Here is a 24,998-nt window from a genome sequence, read left to right as displayed (position 1 = left end):
GTAGTGCCAATAGTTTAGACATGCCCTTACTGCAGCACTCCTTTAGTTTTCAAACACTGCAGGGAAATCTGTTTTAAAAACACTTATATACATTGTCGTACCCTAAGCCCCAAAAAACAAACCAAACACTGTGGAAATATTTCCATTGGTCACAGATTCTCTAAGGGTCTGACTTGAATGACAAAAGGAAGGAAATGCAGAAGTGAAACCTGCAGTTACTTTATTTCACCTGTACCTGTTCCATTGTTTGTTGGCCACAGAACAGTGGGTGTGTCTTTTTACTTATGGTCTTTGATAAAGGGCACAGTATTAACTCTGAATTTCCTGATGTGTTGTTACTTGTTGGGCTGATGAACACCAACGTTTCCTCTAACATTTTTTATTTAAATGTCTCTGCTTTGGGTATAACTGTAAATAGGTTCAAACACTTAACCTGTACTGCTCCATTCAGATGCTGTCTCTGTGGGTTTTGATGAGACTTAATTTGTGTCTTACAGTGGGGGTCCAGTGTGTACCTCTGTTATAAGAAGTCTATGCCGGCTTCTAACTCAATAGCATATAAAGCTGGTAAGTTTTTGCAAATAAGAGCACCTAAATACATTAGGAGAAGTACATAAGTGTCCTGCCTAACTTTATTTTAAATTATTCTTTCAACTTATTAACTTTGCTCTCAGGGTAGAGATCCAGTATATAACAACTATTGACAAATGTCAACCAAAATGAATTCCTATAATCCTTTCCTCAGCTTATCCCACTTCCCTTGCAAAATCCTGAGTAAACATATAAAGCTTGTACCTAGCTCTAAAGGTAGATCATGTTGGCCTTTGTTGAACAAGCTAAGATTAGAGTTCAGGGTCCACCACTGAGAAGAGCCTCACTTTAGCTCCCTGTTGGTCAAATCTAGTGACTGCCAGCAGAAGCGACTGAGATGTACTGTGTAGACAGAGGGGAATTAAATGATGAAAGGCTGTAGAGAGCAAACACAACTTCATAACTGCCCAGGCTTATGCAGCTCCATGTGTGATGTTTCTCACCATTGAGAACAAGTAGTCCACCCCCCACAGACTTGCACGCTGAGAGCAGATGGCCATGAGGCAGGAGCCTAGTCCTGTGCACCCTTCAGTAGCAGGTGTGGGGTTTGTAGGAGCCAGGATGATGGAGACTGAGATTGCCAGGGAGAGGTGGTGTTTGGGAAGTTGAAGGGGGGCCCTAGGGTAGTTTGAATGGGGGCATAGCTGGGAGTGTTGATTGTTGAGATGGGGTTTAAAAAAACATGGCGGAAGCCTGGAATAGCTACCTCCCAACTGGCTTGGATTTAACAGGAGGAGCAGTGAGAGCAGAGGGTTAACTACATTGGCTGCTTGTTATTAGTTGTCATAGGTGAAGAAATGGCAAGGGAATCCCAGCAGACTACCTGGATAAGTTATATTTTAGCAGGGCTGTGGAGAGGCATTGAATTACTGTCATGTGTCTGGGTGCCTTGTGGGATGCCTGACACTTAGCAGTTCTTAACTTTTAATTGCACTTGGAAGGAAATTGGAAGCCAATTCAGTCTGAGGAGATCAGGTGTAATACACTACCAAATGACTACCACTATTATAAGCAATTGGCTGTGTTCTGTACTGTCTTTGCAGCTTGTTTCCTTTATTTTTATGGCTTGCCCTGGCAGACTCTGCAGCCAGGTATCCTTAACTCAGTTTAGCAAGCATTTGTATTTGCTTTTAGTGAGCAAAAAACTTCTCTTTATTTTGTTGTTTGTATTTTTGGGGATGGTGGGGAGTAAGAAATGGTTGGAGATTCCAGACAACCTTTTGTTTTTATTTGTGTGTTCCTCACAACCATCAGAGCATTTTGCATATACCATGGAAGCTAGGTGCATTTCTTCTGTCCTCTTCTGCAATCTCTTCACCTGTTTTAAGTGAAGGAGAGGGGCTGAGGAATGTCCCAACCAAGAACTGGCTGGGAAATCTTTGTGTAAATCTGTCTGTGAATTACTCTAAAATAGTGGCAGTAGCATTAGGTTTTTTTTTTAAAAAAAGAGACTTTCCCAGTTGAGCTTATGGAGCAAAAGACAACAGAAGTCTAGGGACAAGCCTCTTCCTTTGCCCATTGAATGGAATAAATTGCCAACATTTATTTTCTGAGTGGAGTTGGAAGTCATAGATACTAGGGTGGATGGTGCTATATAATAACCAGTATAAGTGACATTGGTATGCTGGTACTTTCTGTGCAATGTTTCTAGGAATTCAGTAGTATCTGTCTGCCAGAAATACTGCCCACAAGGTGTTCAGTTGTCACGTGTCTATACCTTAATCTTACCAAAGGATTAACATAAATTAACTGAAGTTTTAAAGTAGACAGCCTGTCAGTGCATTCATGTTTCTATTTAATGGAACATTAATTCTGCTCAGTAAGTCATTGCTGGTGTAGAATAAGTTTTAAGCAGCTCCTATGTAGTTTAAAGCCAGATATTCGGTTTCAAAGTTTACAATTCAGAATTGTTTGAACTGTTACAAAAAGTGAGTTTTAAACGTACGTGGATATTTGAAATCCACATTAGATTGTTTAGTCTCGTGCAGTTTAACAGGCTGTTGTTTTGTTCAAGGCTTGCAGAGCCTTGAAAATGCACTTGTCAATCTTTCTTTCTTTTTCCCCAAAAAGGTTTAATTTTCAGATATCCAGAGGATGATTATGAGTCATTCCCATTGTCAGAATCTGTACCGCTTTTCTGCCTTCCTATGGGAGCCACTATTGAATGCTGGGATCCTCAAACCAAATACCCATTACCAGTGTTTTCAACATTTGTCCTGACTGGTTCTTCTGCAGAAAAGGTATGATTGAGTATTGTGTTTGTTTGTTGTTTTTTTTTAAATGGTTGATATCAGGACTTATCCAAAGCTAGAATTCAATTGGTATTGAGAGAAAACATACATTGCTTCTTCAGTATTTAAGAAATTTCAGTTATCCTACTGAATGTCCGTCACCTATGCCCTTTGGATTTATTGTGGAAAGAGGAAATACAAATCCTCCTGGTCACTTGTGACTGACTGACTAGCTAAAATAATCTCCTTTCCCCCTTCAAGTAATTAGTCTTGCTTCTAGAACTTTGGGGTAATTCTGAAATATTATGTCCAAAATACACAAAAAAGCACGTAGGAAACCAGCCCCTTCAAAAGTCCCCCCCCCCTTTACTTAATTGGCCTCTTAGAGTTGGTAGGGCAACTCCCACCTTTCCATGCTCTCTGTATGTGTATATAGATCTCCTCAATATATGTTCCATTCTATGCATCTGAAGAAGTGGGCAGTAGCCCACGAAAGCTTATGCTCAAATAAATTTGTTAGTCTCTAAGGTGCCACAAGTACTCCTGTTCTTTTTGCAGCCCCAAAATGAACACTGGCGTGATAGTGCCTATGCAGAGCTTGAGGTGGCTGAGCCCATAGGAAGGCAAGAGACAGGCAGGAAGGAAATAATATGAAGAGGTTTTTTTGTGGTGGTTAGTCCCATGGGAATGAAGCATACAGTTATGGTTCCATAGAACTAAAATTGCAGGACCTGGGTGTATCAAGAAATCCAAACGCCCACTCCATGTGGGCAAAATAAGTTGTAATCCATCTCTAGAAAAGATGTTCAACTGAAAAGGGGATCTTCAGTTGCCTCATTTATAATAATATTTAGGTTTAGTTTCTGTTGATCTCATACCACAGTACCTGGCTCTAATATTGCTCCATGGTCATCCAAGAAGCCGCAAATCATTTCTCCACTTTAGTAATCCTTGTTGACCAAAGGACAAGTGAAACCTGTATCAATCTTTTGTTCCTTTATAAGGAACATATTTTAGGGTATCAGTTATTGATCTTGCATTATCAGTTTCAATTAACATGAAACTTTGGCAGGCAAGGTTGGGAGTGTCAGGAAAAGTCACTCTTCTGTCAAAAGTCTATGTAAAATGGGTTCTAATATTCAAGCTCCTGTGTAGTTTTATGTGTAGTGCAACCACCACATGGAAATGTTCATAAACAGAACAGTGTTCTAAATTGGTTTGAGTTGTATAGAAGGTGCCATTTCACAGCATAGAAGCTCTAGGTTCCTTCTGGATGTTGTTACTTTATTATATGTAAACTTTTTTGGGGGGCAGGGGGAGAGACCAGAGAAATATTAAACGTAAAAGTTCATATTTCTATATTCATAAGGATGCTTTAATATAGAACGAAATATTTCATTTTTGTATGCGTTGGTGTGTATGTTGTGTCTAGGATCCCCAGCCATGGACTAGAGCCCCATTGTACAAACACATCGCAAAAAGAATGAAGAGTACTTTAAAGAAATCCAAACCCAACTTTCTGTTTAATGTTGGGCATAACCATTTGCTTGTTTGTTTGTTTTTTTTGTTCATCCTTCAGGTGTATGGTGCTGCTATTCAATTTTATGAGCCTTATTCCCGGGAGCTGCTAACAGAAAAGCAGTGTAAGCAGCTGGGTCTCCTGACAGCTGTGGAGAGAAAAGTGGTTACTTCCAAATCCATCAATTCCAACACGTGCATCTGCCTTCTCTCTCACTGGCCTTTCTTCGAAGCCTTTCGAAAATTTCTTATGTTCATCTACAAGCTCTCTGTCTCTGGGCCTCATCCTCTTCCAATTGAAAAGTATGTTTGGCATCTTCCAAATAAATTAATGTTTCAAGGCACTTAAATGTAGATGTAGCTCAAAAAATGAGGTGACCGCATGTAACTGGCACCTTCTTACTTGGTGTATTTGTTCTGTACTCTTGACTGTACTATATGGCTTATACTGATTTGACAAAAATTACTTGTTCCTACTGTTAGCACTACTGCAGAGCCAATATGGCTGTGATGAATGGACTGGATATTTTCCTGCCTCATTTATTAATGCTCATCTTCATGTTCTCTTACTGGTGACAGAAGAGGCAAAAAAACAGCTAGATTTTTAGATCCTCACTTTAGATTTGCAGCACTGCAATTTAGAAAAATAAATCTGTTCTTTTAAAATGAATTGATTTGGTATGAAGTCACTGAGGGTATAAACAGGGAACCCTAAGGATATTTAAAGAAGATGCATATTTAGGCTATTTTTAAAATCAGCAATTAATGTAGAGTGGTCACGACCATCTCTATAAGGAACAAGATTTCGTGGCTCCCATCATATGCCTAACAAACTAATTCACAATAAAAGTGGAATGTGTGCTGGAATATTGATACTTACAGAAATGGCACATTTCAAGACATGACACTTTTAGGGAGACCATGTCATTGGTTTTATTGGTTACATTTCATCAGAAGATCCAGTGTAGACTTCGGCGCTCTTCCCTCCCCCCACCCCCGCCCCTTTTTTTGTTTGTTTTTTGTTTTTGGAAGGGACATCTAAAAGTCAATATGCTGCTTGCTGGTATCTTTTGTGTCTCCCACTGTGCCCTTGAGGTGCAAGAGCTGCTAATACTTACTTTCTTTACACGCTAAGAATGTGTCAAAGGAGATATTTTTGTAGCAATTTATGTACGGATAAGGAGGTCTTTGGAGCATTTTTATGAATCTTAACTAAATGATCTCTGTACAACCCATTGCAAGTGGTGAAGACCATATTAGACAACTGTGTATGTTAACTGAGTACTGGGGGGAGGGATAGCTCAGTGGTTTGAGCATTGGCTTGCTAAACCCAGGGTTGTGAGTTCAGTCCTTGAGGGAGCCACTTAGGGATCTAGGGCAAAAATTGGTCCTGCTAGTGAAGGCAGGGGGCTGGACTCGATGACCTTTCAAGGTCCCTTCTAGTTCTAGGAGATTGGTATATCTCCTATTATTATTATTATAGAGGAGACTGTAATCCTATTAATGGGAAGATACATTTGGATGAATCTGACCTGTAGATCAGCACTGATACTTGATTCCTGTCATCAGTGAAACTGTCTCTGTGCCTCCTAACTACCAATTTACCAGACTGAGAATGGAGATTTACTAGTTCTTGGTTATTCAGATTAGTGATTATGGAATAATATGCTATTATGTTTTGGGATGGCTATTATGTTTTTTTAAGACTGAGCTAATAACTAATGCATCTCTCCTTTTAAGACCGATGTTAGAGTAACTTTGCTGTACAATTACAGCCTAAAAATGCTTGAAACATAGAAATGATGGTTTAAGCTACAGTTTATCTGTTAAGGTATGGTGTATGCTGCTAAAATGGTAATTGAATTAGTAATGTAGCTAGATTCAAATACCACCTACAATATTAAAAGTAGCGATTTAAGAATTTGTATATTTGAAAACTATAAGCTATTGGAGCTTTTAGTTCTGCGTTGTGTAATCATTTCTCAGAAGATATAAACAAAAATAAGTGCAGATGACCTTAAATTGATAGTTCCCATTCCCCTGGGGATTTTTCCAATGATGGGGGTTTTTACAGTGGCTTGAGATCAGAGAATATCTGGCTTGGGCTAGAATCCAGACTCAGAAACCCCGTGATCAGGGAGGTCTCAATCTGCTCAGTAATCTCCTGACCTAACCAAAATCAATGAAAAGATCTCAGATTACTTAATTTTAATTGAGAATGGAGTATTACTGACTATTAGCCATGAAGTTAGTTTGGATGAAATGTAGGATCAACGTCCATCGAGATTAGTTAATGACACTGACAACCCCTGCCCACTCCACACCCCAAAATTCATCTCAAACTAGGCTCTGAGGGAGGTGAGAATAACTTTACCAGTGTTCCACTTATTTAAATAAAATATTGGGGAAGCTGTATTCGTCAATGAAATATAGAGCTTTTGACTTCTAGACTGCCAGTTCGAATCCAGCCCAGGGTCTGTAATGACCAAGTGTTACCACTATTTTACAGCTATTAACCATACTACAGTGTTTGATGAGAGTGGGATGGTCTGTGTCCAGTTCCTAGTGGACAAGTGTCAAAATAATTAAAATGCCACAGTTAGTGTTAATTGACCCCCTTGTTGGCTGCATGTCATAGGGATGAGTGAAATGTTAAAAACTTTGATAAGGGAGAAGCCAAGAATTCGGCAAGGAAACTCTCCCTCTTGGAAGTCATTCCTATGAAAGGTTGAGGCACATAGGTGTGAAGCATGACAAAATTCTCACTGTTCTAAGTGAGCTAGCAGGCAATGAAAAATGCCCTGCTGTCATTAGAGTATGGATGGAATAAAGAGTGATAGAAGTGGTCCATTTTTCATCATTTTGGGGGGGGGGGGGAGAAGTTGTGTTCAGAGGGACAATGCCATGTCATTTAATCCCCAGATTAAATGTACCTGTTTGCAAGTACACCTCTACTTCGATATAACGCTGTCCTTGGGAGCCAAAAAATCTGACTGGATTATAGGTGAAACCACGTTATATTGAACTTGCTTTGATCCACTGGAGTGTGCAGTCCCTCCCCCCGAGCGCTGCTTTACCGTGTTATATCCGAATTCGTGTTATATCGGGTTGCGTTATATCGAGGTAGAGGTGTAGTATGCAGTGTACTTTTTTTTTTACCTCTGCTTAGTGTTGTTTGTTTTGGAAAAATATTCACTGCAATAAAAAACTCAATAAAACCTACATTTGCCATAGGTTCTAAACACACACACACAACCTGAGCATGTGGTATTAATAATCAGAATGCATTTTGTAGGCATGGTAAGTGGGCTCTTTTAACACATTTATTTTTAAAATGTCATCTTAACTTTGAATTTTAAAATGTGTACCTTTCACCTGTTGTCTCATATGCTGAATAATTGATGCTTGACACAATATTATAGTTAAATGCAGTTTCCTCTTGCTGTAGAACATTTGAGGAATTTCTTCCTTGTTGTCCTACAGCAGTTAGGTGTGTAAGTGACTTTGCAAACCTTCCTCTGGACTGCTTTAAAGGAGTTTAAAAAAAAAGCGGGGGGGGAGGGTAGAGAAAATCTGTAAAAGCAACCCTGATGAAAGGCTGTCTGCTATACTTAAAACTGAATTTGCTGAATTGAAAACTTTTTTTTTAAATATTCTTTTCAGGCACATATCCCATTTCATGCACAATATACCTTTCCCTTCACCTCAAAGACCAAGAATCCTTGTACAGGTAACCAAAATATCGACTACTTTTTCTGGTTATAAAGGTGGGGTGGCTCTTCTCCCAGGCACAGAAAGTGTGGGTTCTTCCTTTGGGCTTCTGTCCTCAGCCTCAGAGCTGCTCTTTACACAAGGGGCCAAATGCTCCTCTCTTAGAGCTCTGTAAATTTGGAGTAGTGCACTTGAAAGTCCAGGGGAGCTCTTACAGATTTACAATCATGAAACTGGCAGTAGAATGTTCTTCTGGTTCCTCAAATTTCCATTACTTACCTCTTTATTTTGTAGGCACCCTTTACTGTACCATATTTCTTCTTTCCCTTACCCACCCACCCACCCTGAAGTCTCTTAGATGAGCCACCTCTCTTGAAGTATCTGTAGTGCCATTCTGTTAATCACCAGGCAGCGGCTGAATGTTCAGTGCTATGTCACAGACTGTTTCTTGTAACTTCTGTGAGTTGTCTAAATGATTACTCTGGGTCTTCTGTTCACTGGGTCAAGAAGTTTCAAGGGTTATCCCTGATAATCTCTCTGGATAGCATTGTGACATACTGTCTTTAGCGTGCCTGCTGTGCCATCAGAATATTCTGTCGTAAACTTTGATTGGATTATTGTACTCTCTTGAGTTGCCACAAAAATCCATTGAATGTTTTCACCTTTTTCAGCTTTCTGCCCATGACGCATTAATATTGTCTCAACCAGTTTCTACACCCTTGCCACTCAGGTAACATTAACAATGTTTAAATTCTATACGGCTTATTGATTTTGGGTTTTTTTAAAAAATGGGCTGGGGATGAAGCATGAGAGAAAGTAAAACTTTACCATACTATGATTTAAATCTCAGACAATTGTAAAAGATCAAATATATGTACACCGTATATTTATAATGCAGTTTGTGTGGAAAAGTAGTGTACAAACCTCAACACATATGAGGGAGTAATAAGGCTTGAATACTTACTATATATGAACAGCAAATGATTGCTTGCTGGCTCACTGTAGGATCTCTTTTGAGCAGAGATTCCTAGCTCAGAGTGATTGTATTTTAAATAGTTGATATTTTGGTAACTGAGTTATACGTCATGATCGCCGTATTTTGCTTTTGTAACAGAGACTATTTGTTGTTCTGCTTCCTTCCCCCCCCCCCCCCCCAAATCCATGGGAGAGTGTACAATGCTGGTGGCCACAATCAAGTAGTGTGCATACATGTGCAAGCACAGTGGAAGGAGTCTAAAGATGTATTTGTATAGTCATAGGGGCTGGCATGTTCTCTGCAAAAGCTGTGTGAAGCCTTCTCTTTCCTGGAGCCCTGTACGCACAGTTTAAATTTGTAGTATACATATTTATATTTACAAATTTCCTTTTTAGTTTTAACACTTCAATCAATCTTTCTTCAGACTGGAAAGCCGATATTTTCTCTGGAAACTTTGTTTTTATATTGTACCTCCTATGCTGGAGGATCCCAAAGAGTTATTTGCAAATGACAAGTGTTGAGCACCTTTGGAATGTATCCACCTTAATGGTGGAGAATAGCAGCCAGTCAGCAAACTGCACAGTGGCGTAGTGCATAAAGAGACACTCTTGCTCCAGGACAGGAGGGTAAACCCCATCTCTTTTGTATGAAGTGTCAAGAATCTTTAATGTCCACACATTACTTACCCAAAACAAACAAAAACCCACAAATTAACTGCATGGAATTAAACTTGTATCTATCTCAGAAGTATAGTTTTTTGATGAACTGATTGAATTATTCCATCCTAAACAGTGATGCCAGATATCTGCATAGCTGGAACATTCACTAGTTAGACAGGCCTTCCTTTCATAATGCCTATTTTATTTCATAGCAAGTTCGGCTGATGGCTGCTCGTGCACGTAACAGGAAACTCATAAACATAACAAAGAACAATTTACTGAAGCTATTTTAAAGAGGTTCCCTTGGATTTAGTTTCTGTTTGCAATAGTGAAAATCCTGTAGTGAGGTGGTAGTTATTGACTAGCTATTCATAATGACATGAATTGAAGCCAACAACTCCTCTCAGTCTGTCATAGTTCCCAGTAAATGCCCAGCATTTTGATTGCTGTTGCTGTAGCAATTATTAAATCTTTAGCTGTATGTTGAACACTACTGTTTGGATCCAAGTAATCTTCTCTTCTCTTCCTAGTGGAGCAAACTTCAGTACTTTGCTGATGAATCTTGGACCCGAAAACTGTGCTACTTTGTTACTCTTTGTATTGCTAGAGGGCAAGATTCTGCTGCACTCTCTGAGACCAGCTGTACTGACTGGAGTAGCTGAAGCTGTAGTCGCTGTAAGTACAGGATGTTCTGTACAGTAGTGAATGAATGAAGTCATTGCTGACTCCACAGTATAATTTTTCATTATGATTTCCACTTTTTCATCACCTTCTGGAGTTGACCCCAAACCCCTTCCTTTTGGCTTGAAAATGTTCATGCCTAGTCTCAGCCAAACTATGACAGAAAGAGCTTGCAATCTTTTTGTGTTACTGTGTTTATATTTAAATGCCACTGTTCTTTGTTTTATTTAAGTTGCTGACTCTTTGCAGTCCTTGACAATTGCTTCTGGGGTATTTAATGGTTGATGCTTTCCAAGGTAATGGAATGCTGACTTCTTGGGAAGTCAGAGACCACAGATAGCGGTCAGAGGTCCTAGAGAAGGGTCTGTGTGTCCTTCAGGATCGGTACCACAAGCAGTCTTTGGGCAGAAGGAAGGTAGCTGGGAGTTTGGACCTAACTCCTACAGACTCTCTAGAGATCTGTACATCCAAATTGAAATGCCTCAGGAGACACCGGAGATGTACTTTTGAACCAGATGTATTCCTTTATGCCAATAATACTGGTCTCTTTGTGGATTAAATTAATGGAACATGTTAAAAAAACAAAACAAAAAAACCCACACTTTTTTGAGTTATTAGAATGACACAGAAAAACACTTGCATAAACTCACATGGCTCAATCAACTCTTGTTGAAATAAACAGTCCCTTTTCTGAACGAAAATTAATTGCAAGAAACTTCAGCCTAAAACTTGAGAAGAAACCTTCTACTCTGAACCTCTCCCTTTGGCTTTACAGTTCTCTTGAATCCTATGCTTATGATGTTCATGATCTTTCTCTTTGGTGGGGGAATAGCAAAGTTTGAAGCTCAGATCTTCTTTGGTTTCTGAAATCTTTTGTTAATGCCATATTGTTCACACTCCAGTGTAGCTATATTTTTCCTCTTGGAGGGGTCTTATCAACATTTTTTTAACTTTTAGTAAAATGTTTGCAGATTAGGTTAAATCAGGTTAACAATATACTTTTCAAGTGCATTTTCACTTCCAGTGCAAAGCAAATTTAAATGTGGGCGTATCAGTGAAGATATTGCAAGCACAGTTGGTGAAGGAACTATAGCAGAAATCCATGAAATTCCTACTTCCTCAATGCATTTTTCTGATGCCTTCAAGAGTGGCTAATATATTTAATATTTGACTGTAAATTAATGTGATTGCCCTAAATAGCTGTTTTACAGCAGTGGCATTTTGTGAATGTCCATCATGATTAGGTCTCAGTTTTAATGGTTATAACTATTGGAATTGCTACAGTTTGTTGTGCAGCCCTTTAAAAACCTGTGAGGCAACCTTGACAGTGGCTTGAGTTGTTGACTTCAACGCTGCTTTTAGTATTTTTGTTTGTTTCCTGTATTCACCAACTTCACTTGTTTTTTATTGTACGCTGTCTGTGTTGTCCTGTTTAATACATGGGTTTCATTTCATTTTTCCTTCAGATGATATTTCCATTTCAATGGCAGTGTCCATACATCCCCCTGTGTCCTTTGTCTCTGGCAGCAGTGCTCAGTGCTCCTGTTCCATTTATAGTTGGAGTTGATTCACGATACTTTGATCTGTATGATCCACCACAGGATGTTGTTTGCATTGACTTAGACACAAACATGGTATACCTGTAAGTTTTTTTGTGTTTTTTAAAACTTTTACTGATTTTTATATAGGGATCTAGAAATCCCTAAAGTAACGAGCAGACATGTGTACAGGGGTTCTCAAACTTTTGTACTGGTGACCCCTTTCACATAGCAAACCTCTGAGTGCGACCTCCCCTTATCAATTAAAAACACTTTTTAATACATTTACCACCATTATAAATGCTGGCGGCAAAGCGGGGTTTGGGTTGGAGGCTGACAGCTCGCGACCCCCCCCCCATGTAATAGTCTGCGACTCCTTGAAGGGTCCCGACCCCCAGTTTGAGAACCCCTGGTATAGAAGAATGTTTCATCAGCCTTTCTCTTTCTGCTGCTGCTAATGCGTCATAGCAAACCAAAATGTACTAAATCGGCCTCTTGGGCTAAATTCAGAAGTGTGATGCAAGTGGTGGTGTAAATCTGAGTGGAGAAGGGTTGCTGTATCATAATGTGAGGGGGGTGGAATTGTAGGACAGAAAAATCAAGTGATCAGAGGGTGTAAGATAAACTTTGGGAAGGGCCTCCATGTTATACCATCCTGTTGGTTGCTTTCACCCTTGCACCACCATTTACACCATCTCTGAATTTGGTCTATATGAGTGAAATACAATTCCAGATATGTCCCGTGAGCATACAGATGTTCAGTTTAATGTAAAACTATCAGCTGAAATCAGCATTTTAAATACATTTCTATGTCCACTTTTCAGTCATATGTCAAGCATGAATTCAGTCTTCCAAATCATTAGGAAAGCTTTAGTTCCTTTAGCTGAATGAGAGTTATGATGACATGAGGCATATATTGTGCGGAGAAAAAAAAACCTTCCATTAAAACTCAGACCCTTAGGTTGCATTTCTAACCCTGTTGAATTTAGTATATAATAAGATGGCAAACAGGTCTGTGGAAAACAGCAGATGTGTGAGGCCAGACATGCTCTAGAGAAGAATTTTTCTGATACTACAAAATTCAAACTCTTGAATGCTCACTAGTCAAACCACAGTTCTTCTCAAAACCACATTTTATGTACCAAGAATTACATTCAAACCATAATTCTGAAGTGGGAGGAAAATATCCGATAATGCTGCTCTGAATTTGCCTTTGGCGATATTAATTATGTAAATATTTCAGTTGAAACTATATTTCTTTCTATTGCTTCTACATGCAATGCAGTACAAACTTGATTTCTGGTTAACTTCCATTATGTTATTTCAAATACTGCACTGTATAGACAAATTAGAGGAGCAGTGACTGAAGTACATGTTGGACTAGCTGAATGATTGCATAAGCCTTTTTCTTGCTGTAATAAAGAACTCCCATTAATCTAATAATCATACGCTCTTCTGAAAATGCTAACCTACTAGTGTTAAGTGACCCCTATCCATATTGCAACTGAATGAGTAGAGTGTTTCTATCTTCAGTTTGTTTATTTTGTGCATCTCAACGTTTTGCATATAGTCAGTTTTATTGTTTCCACTGTATAGTTAGTTAAATTTCCTTCTTTGTCTGTCACACAGCAACAATAGAGAGAATTTTAAGAAAGTAATTATGAAACCACAAATCTGAGGGATTCTGGCAGCTATGGTACCAAAAACTCCTTTTTTACAACTTTTTTTTTTAAGATGGCTAGATTTCATGTTAACTGTGTCCCTTTAATTTTATGAACTGTGTATAAGGTATACTTTGCTTCATTAACTGTTGCTGTTTTTGAGTTTTCCTTATTGTGAATGAGTTAACTAAAAATAATTGCCTCCTTTATTCAGTTGTCTGTGCAATTCCCTTTTTCAAAGAAAAGTTGACCTTTCTTTCCTCAACGTATTTATTAAAATGATTTAAACTTAATCATTAATGTAAAAATAAGATGTTGATTAATGTAGACGTAATCAGTTAGTGAATTATCTCATGTCTTTTAGGATTATTCCAGGCTAGTGGAAACAGCAATCTTGAATGATGATGTTGGCTGTAATTGCAAACTGTACATGTTTTCTTTTCCTCTGCGGAAATACATTTTGTGAGGTGCCATGTCAAATTTTTAATTCTAATCAGATTTTCATGCTTAAACATTTGAGTTATAATTAGTCAATGGGTTTGACTCAGTTTGAACATTTTCTTCTTTTTCTTCGTGTCAAGTTCCTGTGATATTTATTGAAAAAAAGAAGTGTTTCCTTTCAACTGCTGCAAGACTCACTGTCCCTGTGGTAGTATCAAAGGAAATACTGCAGAACAATGCTGCTTGTGTATTTTTTTTTTTAAATGGAAATATTGCAGAACTTGTTCTTAGCAGTCCATTTGGGAGACTGTACTACAGAAGGAATGGTGGCTAGGAAGAGGAAAATAATAGAATTGAAAGCTTTTTTCTTCAATGTAACAATAGCTTAGTATTTGGTTTTGTGGTATTTTTGTTTAAAAACACTGCCAGTGGAGACTTAAGTATTCAGTCATGGAGATGTGATTCTCCAGCGTGTAGTGGTGCGATATTAAGTAGAGAGAGATGAATTGCAAAAGGTTCAGTTTACATAAGCAGCTGAAAGTTCAAATAATGCAAAATTTATTTGGGCTAGTTACTGGGTTGGAAATCTTCTAGGAACTAGACTTCTTGTGAGACTCCCAGTAGTTCCTGGCACTAACTTGGTTAAAACCTGGTGCTGAAGAACAGTGGCAAAATGTAATGTTTAAAAAGCCTCTCAAACTTAAAAAAACAAAAACAAAAAAATTTTTTTTGGCTAAGACCTGGTTTCCCTGCCCAGCTCAGTCACATAGGTCTATGTCAGGGGTCGGCAACCTTTCAGAAGTGTTGTGCCGAGTCTTCATTTATTCACTCTAATTTAAGGTTTTGCGTGCCAGTACTACATTTTAATGTTTTTAGAAGGTCTTTTTCTATAAGCCTATAATATATAACTAAACTATTGTTGTATGCAAAGTAAATAAGGTTTTTAAAATGTTTAAGAAGCTTCATTTAAAAGTTAAAATGCAGAGGCCCCCGGACCAGTGGCCAGGACCCGGGCAGTGTGAGTGCCACTGAAAATCAGCTCGTGTGCCACCTTTGGCACGCGTGCCATAGGTTGCCTACCCCTGGTCTATGTTTTCAAGACTATCACCTCAAATTATTTGCTTATTTTGGCCATTTTACTGATAGCAACTGTAGCCTCGTTTTCAGAGGTGCTGAATACCTCCATCTCCCACTGAAGTAGATTGGAGCTGTTGGTAGCTTCACCTCTGGAAATACATACCCTCCTTGTCTTTCCTCACCTGCATAATGGGGGTATTTCTTTATCTCGGCAACATGTTCATGCAGAATCCAGGTCAGTGAAGTACTTTGCATGAAAGACTGTATAGAAGCATGAAGTGTTATGAATGAATGTTATTGCTGGCTTTTATTTTTTTCAAGCCTCATTCCTTTATCCGTGGGGAGATGCATTTTGTTAAATATAACAGTGCTGCTATAGTGAAGCAAATTTTGAAAGACCTTTACAGCTTAATAGAAAGGATAATATTTTTCAGAAAGGCAGTCTTTTCTAGTACAACAGTCTCAACTAGTCATTGACAAGTGTCTTTTGAAAGCATTTAGTGCTAGTAGCGCCGTTATCATAGACTGATGAAGCATTATTTACTGCCAGCAAATGTTGAATGGCTTTCATTCATCCAACATTCTCTTTAGTTCCTGATCTTTGTTGCTTTCAGACTATATCGGCAAAAGTAACAATGACAATCTTTTTGAGGGAGGTTGTTAGGAAAAGAAGAGTTTGGGATTTAAAAGAAAAAAGTTTTCCTTTTTGTTTGTTGAACTGGAGAAACAGTATAGCCAATGTTGCTATAGAGAGATCAGGGAGAGAAAGTGAGAAGAGAGTTCCCTGAGCGCACGACTGCAAGCTAGGGATCACAGAGTTCTAATCTTGGCTCTGACTTGCTGTCTAGTTTTTGACAGCTCTCGCTTAGATCTTCTGCCTCAGTTTCCTCATGAGTAAAATGGGAGTGATCTTGCAAAGACCCCTGTGAGGCTGGGCTCATTATTTGTAAAACATTTTGAGAATGAAGAGACCTGTATGGTTGCTAAGTGTTTCTTTTGTTTATAATTTCTGCAGGCAATTTTATCTCTCGTAAAATATCTATTTTCCCTCCCAAAATAAGAATGTAATCTGCTATACTAATAGTGATCCAACAATAGGTGAGCAATCCTATTACTGATGCAAAGCAACAAACGAGCATGCCTGCATCAGCCAAACTAGTAATAAATGACTGACTAGGTACTGTGCCGGCAATATCGGCTACATTCGCTGCTACAATAACTTCCCTCTCCCCTTGCTTTCCAGAAGGGAGGCACATGCATGCCTAGAGTTCTCAGCATTCACCCCCACCATCTCTGCTTATTTCTTCTCTGCTAAACAAGGACTTTCATTGTAGCAACTGTCTTTCTAACCAAGGAAGAACCTCCCTTTAGGCCAGTTAACTGCATTGCTTAATCAACGGTATGGGTCCCGAAGTGTGTGCTGAATCCTCAGCCTTCCCAGTCCCTGCTGGCCTAGTATTGAGACTGGAAATAGACATTGAATCGATGTCTATGGTACATGTGGCAGTGCAGCATATGACCATAAAGATACCAGGCAGAACCCCAATACTATTGTAATTTTTACATGCCTTTTACTACTAACTACTCTGATCCTAAGTGCTATACCAGGGGTTAGGCAACCTTTCAGAAGTGGTGTGCTGAGTCTTCATTTATTCACTGTAATTTAAGTTTTCGTGTGCCAGTAATACATTTTAACGTTTTTAGAAGGTCTCTTTCTATAAGTCTATAATATATAACTAAACTATTGTTGCATGTAAAGTAAATAAGGTTTTTAAAATGTTTAAGAAGCTTCATTTAAAATTAAATTAAAATGCAGAGCCCCCAGACCAGTGACCAGGACCCGGGCAGTGTGAGTGCCACTGAAAATTAGCTTGCATGCCGTCTTTGGCACATGTGCCATAGGTTGCCTACCCCTGTGCTATACTTACCCTTTTTTGGCCATTCATCAAGCCTATATTTTATGTTTATACTACAGCTATTAGATACAAAATGGAATAGGAATAGGAAGCTCAGTAAGTGAGATGAATTGTATGTTTTCATGTCAGTCAAGTGCAGATGAGCCTGCTTAAATTATTTTCTTCAATGAGATAAAAGCAGCCACTTTGAGATTTATTAAAGCACTGATTTTAAATGTCTAAACCAAATCTAAACAAAAGTTCTGGTTTCAGGTTAATCTGGGGTCAGATCCAAACTCAGTTTAGACTGCTATATTATTTGGAGGAAACAAAATAGTTTTCAGTTCTGTTCTTTCTACTGTGTATTTTATTTCTACACAGATATAAAAGTGATGAAAAGGTGTCTCTCCAATGCCATTTCCTTGTTTTGGTATTGAGCCATCTTGAAAGTGAAGTAACAAACATTAAGTTTTCATACACTTACCAGTCTTTTTTATTTTGCATGCATTGCTTGTTCACTATGTAGATCGGATGATAAGAAGAGTGTGAACTGGAAACAGCTTCCTAAGAAGCCATGCAAAAGTCTACTCAGCACCTTAAGGAAATTGCATCCACAGCTGGCGTCGGGTAAAGCATGGGGATGGGAAAGAGAGCTGCCCTATGCAAGGGAATTACAATAATTTTCACAGAATATTTATTTTGCTGATACAAACCAGCAACTCTTAACAACTAAGAACCATGGCAATAAATGTAAGGCCATCCCTTTAAGTACATGGCATGAAATTTTTGCACTTTTACTTTGCCGTCATTCTGAACTTTAAACCATACGAAGATTCTTTCCAGTTCTGAACATAGATGGGGCTGTCAAAAGGGAGCTGTGTTTAAAACACAGTTCAAACAAAGCTCCTACTGAACCACATTTTGGAAATGTGTTAGACCATTACTCTAAACAATTGCCAAGATAACTGAAAAAATGCTAAGGGTATGAGGGCAATACACTTTCAACAGTATTTACATAGCCCGCTGAAAAGGTGAGTATAAAAGTCAATAAGTAGCTTAAACTCTGACCAAATATTTGTAGAGAAATTATGTGTTTTGTTCAGTGAATAATTTCTTATTTTGGCTTGGCCCTGTCCAAACCAACTGTTTGGCAAGAGCCACATTCAAACTATTTTCAGACACTGCTGCCTTTGGAGTATAGATAGGACCTTTCAATATAAAGTTCTAAGTTGATTTAATAATATCCTCACACTGAACTGAGGAGGTGGTGCTGGCTCTTGTGTCACAAACATATAAAGACTGTAAAATGAAGGAAACATTCAAGCAGAAATAATATGCCATGATTTAAGGAATTAAATGACTTTCTGCCTTTCCCTCTATTTTCAATAAGCTTTCAGTGAAAGCCTTGTGCATAACCTGCCCTTTCTTTGAGTTCTCTCAGCAGGATATATTAAAAGTCAGATGTTATAACTAATACAAAACTGCTATAGCTCAGTTCCGAATTTCACTGGAGCAGAGGCAATGGTGTACATCAAATTGGGTTAATGCTTTTATTCTTTTTCACTACACATATTAAGTTAACACCGCTAAGGGAAAAAATGTCATAAAGATAGCATAGAAATGGATTTCTCTTGCGGGGGTAGGAAAAAACAGTCTGCCACACTCAGTTTTAGAAGATCGAAGCCCCTTCGTAACACAGTAAACTACAATCGTAGTATTAAAACAAAACTCATACAAAAATGTCTTGATATTCTAGTTTTTTCTCTTAAATTTCACAGAAATCTTAGAAATTAACTGAGATAGAGATTATATTGATATTACAGGGTTGAAGCAAGGCCACTTGCGGAGTGACAAAATAAAAAAAAATGTAGCAACATAGCATACTGGGGGTAAATTTTTAGCACCTCTCATCTACTTGTGCTTTCACAAAACTGTGAGAACACATGCATGTGCCCACTCATTACAAGTGTAAACCCTGCATGCCACCTGGTTGTTTCTAACACTTTACTGCACAGAGATGTTAGAATTTTTAATATGTGCAGGCACTTCTATGTGCATATGCAATTTTACAGTACATAATAGGGAAGTCAGGTGGTGAGTGAGGTAAAAACTTGAATTTTAATGTTGATTGTGTACTGGTCCATTGCAAAATGATAAAATTCAGTTTAGGAGGTGACAGGTGTTGTAATGGATCCCACTTTAGTTATCTAATATCCAAGCAGGACTGGCTGGCTTGCGGAAAAGAGATCGCTTGTGTGCTTGTAGCTGTTTTAATCTGGCCCAGATGATGATAGGGAATGGAAATAGTTGCCATTTAATGGTTCTTCAGTGGCCCACATGAAATAAGTTAGTAGTCTCAGGATTAGCAGAGGATCTTAGTTTCCTGTATTGTCATTCTGACAACTTTCAGGAATGCTAAGTATAAAAGGAAAGAAAAATCTGTCTTGGGTGTTCCTAGGATAGTCTGTTTTAATGTCATCCATAATAAAGCTCATTTTCCATTTGCTCTTCTTTCTAGTTCACAGAAAGACCCAAGAAGGCTCTGCAGTGGAGATGACGCCTATAGAGGCAGATTTCTCTTGGCAGAAGAAGATGACGGAACTTGAGATGGAGATCCAAGAGGCTTTTCTACGCTTCATGGCGTCTGTTTTAAAGGGGTACAGAACATTCCTCAAGCCAATTACCCAGGCACCTTCAAATAAAACTACTGCTGCTGATTCCTTGTTTGACCTTCAAGGTGAGGCTGTCCTGGATCACATCAAGGCAGGGTTGGTGTTGTGGTGATTGTTATATTAGTGCCCACAGGCCCAGTGAGGGTCAGGGTATCATTATGCTAGGTGCTGTCCAAATGCATTGGTGGACGTGGCCTGTGCTCTGAAAAGCTTAATTGCAGTTTAATTGCATGTCTCGCATTAACATCACATCTGAGAGCAGAATCTTGTCCTTTGAAGTTATTTTGAATCTTTTAAACGTTGCAATTTGATTAAAATACAGGTAAAGCTGGTCAATAATAAATAGCATCTATGTGTTGTAACGTGGCCATTCTGCTAATGTAACTGCAGGTCTTGCCATTGTTGAAGGTCTGACAAAATCATCTCACAATAATGTGGCATTATCTCTCGTGTCCACATTTTTTAAGGCGGCTCTTGGGATTATAGAAATTTTGCAACTTGTATTGAGAATAAATGCTCTTAGAAGCCAAGCCTTAGTGGCCTGATAACAAAGAGAACAAACTAAAGTGTTCTTAATTCTACACAGGGTAAGAATAGAAAACTTTGAGAGGGGTCGGGGGGGGGGAAAGGTTAATGCAAGAAACCAATAGGGAACACCAGCTGACTCCCTTCAATTCATTCTGGTTGTGTAGACTTTTCAGATAGGCTGCTATTTTGACAGAGTTGAGAAAAGTTCTTAGTGGAGATAGTGAAAGGGACACTCTACTTGTGAAAAAGGTTTCAAAAATACTTTCCAATCCTACATCTGCTCCTGAGAACCGAGACATTTTTTGCGACTTTTTACAGTCACTTTTTCTTACGTTTTTGTATTTTTTTCTTCTCCTTTCTTGCTGTGTGAAAGTAGTACATGAGCCCAGGAAACTAATTACACAGGGAAATGGTATAACTGACTATCCACCATGTACTGTCTAATGCAAAGTAAGCAAACTTTAATTAAAAAAAAGGGCAAAGCAACAATTTGAAATTCAAGTAATTTTAGGTGTTAGGATAACAATTGACAGGCGAAACACTTGCAGACAAATGTGACTTTGTTGTTGTTTTTCTTTCTTTTGAGGATTCATCTTAAAACTAGTATTTATTTTTTCTAAATTTTTTTTTAACTAGGATTTTTAAAAAGTAGAGACCGTGCCTACACAAAGTTCTACATGCTTCTAACCAAAACACAGATATTTAGCCGCTTCATAGAAGAGTGCAGTTTTGTGAGTGACAAGGATACCAGCTTGGCATTTTTTGATGACTGCATAGAAAAGGTGAAACATTTTATTTCATTCTTTTTTTTAAAGTATTTATGTGTTGTTGTTAATTGTGCCTTCATGTCTGTGGCTTTTAGTCATAAAAGTGGAGCAGCAGCAGCTGTTGTTGTGAGATAATGGAGTTTGCTGCGGTTATCATTCAGAGTCATTTTCCCCTTCGTCTTATTGCATTTTTATCTTATTTTTGGTTAGTGTAGGAAACTTGCCTTGGGCTCCCATAACTTCTCCAATTAAAAGTTACACAGTGTGATGTTTCATGAAAAGAAAAACTGAGACCGCTCTGAGTATGTGGCATGCCATCTCCACCCTGCTCCTCTCCTACCTCCATCAAGTGCATTCTAAATATTCACCTGTCTCAGTCAATCTCTAATCCCTAACCATCCACTCTACTTGTCATGCTTCACCCCCAGATTTTCGTTTAGCTGTCATTAGAATGTAAATACCGGTACGTATTTATAAAGTAGCAAGATGTGTGCCAAACACAACTGCTCAAACTTTTTTCATTTTTGCATCCCTTACTCCCAATACCTTTCTTTTTTATGAGTATTGTCTGTGTAGATGATCTTGATTGGGCAGGGATCTTTCTGTCTTGTCTGTAAATGCAACTGGTGCTCTAGATGGTTTTAGAATAGTTCCCAAGTCCCACCCATGTTCAAAATGTAATCCCTTCCCAGGGTTTAATTCCAGTCCAAATTGACAGTGATTTGGTATATCTTAATCTGTAAAAGGCCAAGTGCATAATTTACAAATAAATTAGATGATCAATAATTAAGGCATTTTTTTCATCTGTGAGAGTGCGCTTTTTATTAAAAACGGTACCTTGGTTTTGGTAGTATCTTGATGTCTGGCTCAATTTTTTAGGATTCTGGAATGAATCTTTTTCTCCTAACTATTGAATTAATGTATCATTGGGTAGGAAGACACTGTTTTCTTGGAGATAATATAACTACGCTAAATTAAAGGAAGAGAAGGTTCATTTTCTAGAATTAGGATTACTTATTTAGTCTGCCGACGTGACTGACCTGAAGCTTGTTGAGAGAGCCTACTCCTTTAGCTTTCAGTAAAAGGAAGGAGTATTTGTAATGGAGATTATTTGCATTCAAAGTAATATGACAGTGTAATTTGATTACCTTGGTGGCACAGTAGAGGAAACAACTTCAGTGAAAAATATGTATATGTAAAAATACTTAGAGCTTCTTGGTAAAACAAAAAACTAACTAACTTTTTTCCTCTTTCTAGCTTTTTCCTGATAAAGGAACAGAAAAGGGAGAGAAGGTACTTGTCTCCTTTGTTTGCTTTCAGGGGTTTCTGATTGCAAAGTAGAAGTGAAAATATAATATGAGTGGGAGCGGTGTTCGAATATGTAGAAGAACCATTACTAATGTTGAAACTGGTGTTTTGTCCTGATACTAATTTGCAGGTTGATGTAGATTCTGCAGAAGATACACGGTTAATTGAGCTTGATGAGTCACAGAAGAGTGAACACACGGTGTTTATAATGCCACCAGAACCTCCCCCTGATGATGGACAGGCCCGAGCACCCAAGTACAGGTATATTGCAAACTAATAAAGGTGCTGAGGGTCTAGAAAACTGAGTTAAGTGAAATGGAGACTTATCCCTTTAAACATGAGTGCACATAGCTATTGCATCTTGCTTTAAGCCCCTACCTAAATTTGCAGTGTTTTAGATATAAAAAGACACTGACAACTTGAATTCTGGTCAGTTTCTGCAGTGTGATAGTAGTTTTTCTTTTCTTTTTTCTTTTTTTCTTTTCTTTTAAATACCAGCTACTGATCACCACCTGGAAATCCTTATTTCTAATTATATTTCCTTATGTATGTTCCATGTTTTCCTCCTCTGCTGTTGCTGTGTGCATATCACACCAACTGCAGTGGAGTATGCCTGTTTCAGTCAGGGTAGCTAGTGAAACTGCAAAGGACCACTGAGCCCCTGCCGTGAATACACTCCATAGACTACCGGCAAGGGATCTGTCCTTTTGGATGCCCTGTGCTCTTTAACTGGATCCCATGAGTCCAAAGAGTGGTAGAACCTGCCCCTCTCCTCCCACTCTGGCTATTCTGCCACCGCCAGCCCTGTGGAAGTATCTGTGGCAGGAGATGCCTCCGCCAGCCCTGTGGAAGTATCTGTGGCAGGAGATGCCTAATTCTCCTGTCTTCCCTGCCCTGTGAAATGTTTGGAGGTTTCAGGGTTGCTCCTGCTTCCAGCTGCTCTCTCCTGATTCTACCAGCCACTGAGGTATGGAGGCCTTGCTGTCTCTGCTGGGCTCATGGATCAAAGGGGAGTCCTCCTGATGTCTTCCCCCTAACCTTCTCTCAATGGGAAGAGCCTCCCTGTCCTTCCACTCGCTCCCATTCTGTGGGATTCTTTACAAAACATTCTTTGATCTCAATGTGCTGAACCCTTCAGCTTGCAGGCAGGAGGCCTTTGCACCACATATATAAAGTTGGAGCAGAACAACTAAAAGATTTGGAAATTTAAATATGACATTTCACTTTTTTTTTTAATAGCTATAAAAACTTCCCAAGACTAGATTTTGAGCTCTTCGACAGGCCACAGGAGCTCAAGCTTTCGTTCAGCAGGCACCCAGCTGGAGGTAACATTTCAAATAGTCCAGCACTCATGGCAAAGAGGACAAAACAGGTTAGATTTTTAACTAGTGCTGCCTTTTTATATTATAGTATGAGTGAGCATCAAAAACGATGTTGGTGTTGGGTAGAATTGTTACCACCCATTTATGCTAGAAGTTAGTGTGGTGTTTAAAGAATAGATGTTTGTAACTTTGAAAACAGATGTATGGGTAGAGGAATGAATCCAAATGAATATGAATTTACAGAGACAGTGCTTCCTGTATCTAAGGCTATACTTCAGAGCCAAACATGTGTTGGTGTTTATGGTATAATACATGCTATAATAAAGAAGGTTGGAGCAGATTTGAAGTGGTATTAGTATGCATTCTCTTCCCCACCCTATGAAGAGCTTTACAGAAGGGAGACTGATGAGAAATAGAGCTTAACATTCATGTTTGCATGGTTTCCTCCAGGATAATGAGCTGCAGCATCCCATTTTAAAAAAAGCTACTATCTGATTTAAAGAAACTTTCCTGCAAATTCAAGGTGTTCTGTATTTTGTGTGTTTATATCCTTTTTGTTTTCTGCCTTTTTACAGGAGATAAAAACGGCCCATAAATTAGCCAAGAAGTATTACACAAACCCACCACTGTGGGCTAAGTGCCTCTTTAGTCACTGTTATAGCCTATGGTTCATTTGTCTGCCAGCCTACATCAGAGTTTCCCATCCCAAAGTCAGAGCACTGCAACAGGCATATGATATTCTTATTAAAATGAGGAAAACCGACGTGGAACCACTAGATGAGGCAAGTACCCCCCCACCCCCCAAAAAAGCCCACACCTATTCACTGGGATTAAGGTACAAGAACATGTTAATTGTCAACTGTTAATGTTTCACTTCTAAAAATAAGTAAAGTTCAAGCTTGCTGCCTAGCTTACAACTTTTGTTTTTAAATCTTTTTTTTTTTAAGCCTTATTGAAATAACGTGCTGAAAGCTATGCAGTTAGTTTGGGAAGCTGGAAATTAAAATTTTCAACACTACCATGCTAGCAGAGGCAGCTGTGCCATAAATTGGAGGGTGGGGGTTATCACCCCTCCTGAGATTACTGATGCAGAAAGCATCAACCATCCACCTAGGATTCTGCCAGAGCAAGCCATCTTGAAAATAGCATCGTATAGCTCTTGTAAATATGACTATATTTTCAGGTTGTAAGTATATTGGCAGCATCTGTCACTGTCCAATGTAGAATTTAATCTACTGGGCAGTACTGGTTACAGTTGAGTGTGTGTTCATTTTGTCCTCAAATGTCTGTTTTTGAAGCAACTTAAAACCAGGCTATTTCAAATAACAATGGGCTGTTCTCACTAAATGTACATTTTGAGTGTTTTTTTTATTGGCTGTTTGAAATAACCTATGTAGAAAGTGTGACCAACATGTCAGACCT

At 38.7% G+C, this 24,998-nt stretch overlaps 1 protein-coding gene across 2 annotated transcripts in view; it reads left to right on the top strand.

Moving 5' to 3' along the window:
- Positions 1–24,998, top strand: part of DENND4C (DENN domain containing 4C) — a 107,540-nt gene that overhangs the window by 42,669 nt on the left and 39,873 nt on the right. For both annotated transcript variants that reach the window (XM_045022263.1, XM_045022264.1), the window contains exons 4-17: positions 498–567; positions 2,662–2,831; positions 4,402–4,643; positions 8,004–8,070; positions 8,723–8,781; positions 10,217–10,361; positions 11,834–12,009; positions 17,506–17,606; positions 19,498–19,716; positions 20,816–20,961; positions 22,204–22,239; positions 22,385–22,515; positions 23,494–23,626; positions 24,152–24,358. In XM_045022263.1, coding sequence (XP_044878198.1) covers positions 498–567; positions 2,662–2,831; positions 4,402–4,643; positions 8,004–8,070; positions 8,723–8,781; positions 10,217–10,361; positions 11,834–12,009; positions 17,506–17,606; positions 19,498–19,716; positions 20,816–20,961; positions 22,204–22,239; positions 22,385–22,515; positions 23,494–23,626; positions 24,152–24,358 — 1,902 coding nt within the window. The remainder of the gene's footprint in view (positions 1–497; positions 568–2,661; positions 2,832–4,401; positions 4,644–8,003; positions 8,071–8,722; positions 8,782–10,216; positions 10,362–11,833; positions 12,010–17,505; positions 17,607–19,497; positions 19,717–20,815; positions 20,962–22,203; positions 22,240–22,384; positions 22,516–23,493; positions 23,627–24,151; positions 24,359–24,998) is intronic.

This window comes from Mauremys mutica, chromosome 6, assembly GCF_020497125.1.
Source record: "Mauremys mutica isolate MM-2020 ecotype Southern chromosome 6, ASM2049712v1, whole genome shotgun sequence".
NCBI lineage: Eukaryota > Metazoa > Chordata > Testudines > Geoemydidae > Mauremys > Mauremys mutica.
Note: the sequence above shows the minus strand (reverse complement) of the source record. Positions and strands in the feature narration are given on the sequence as shown.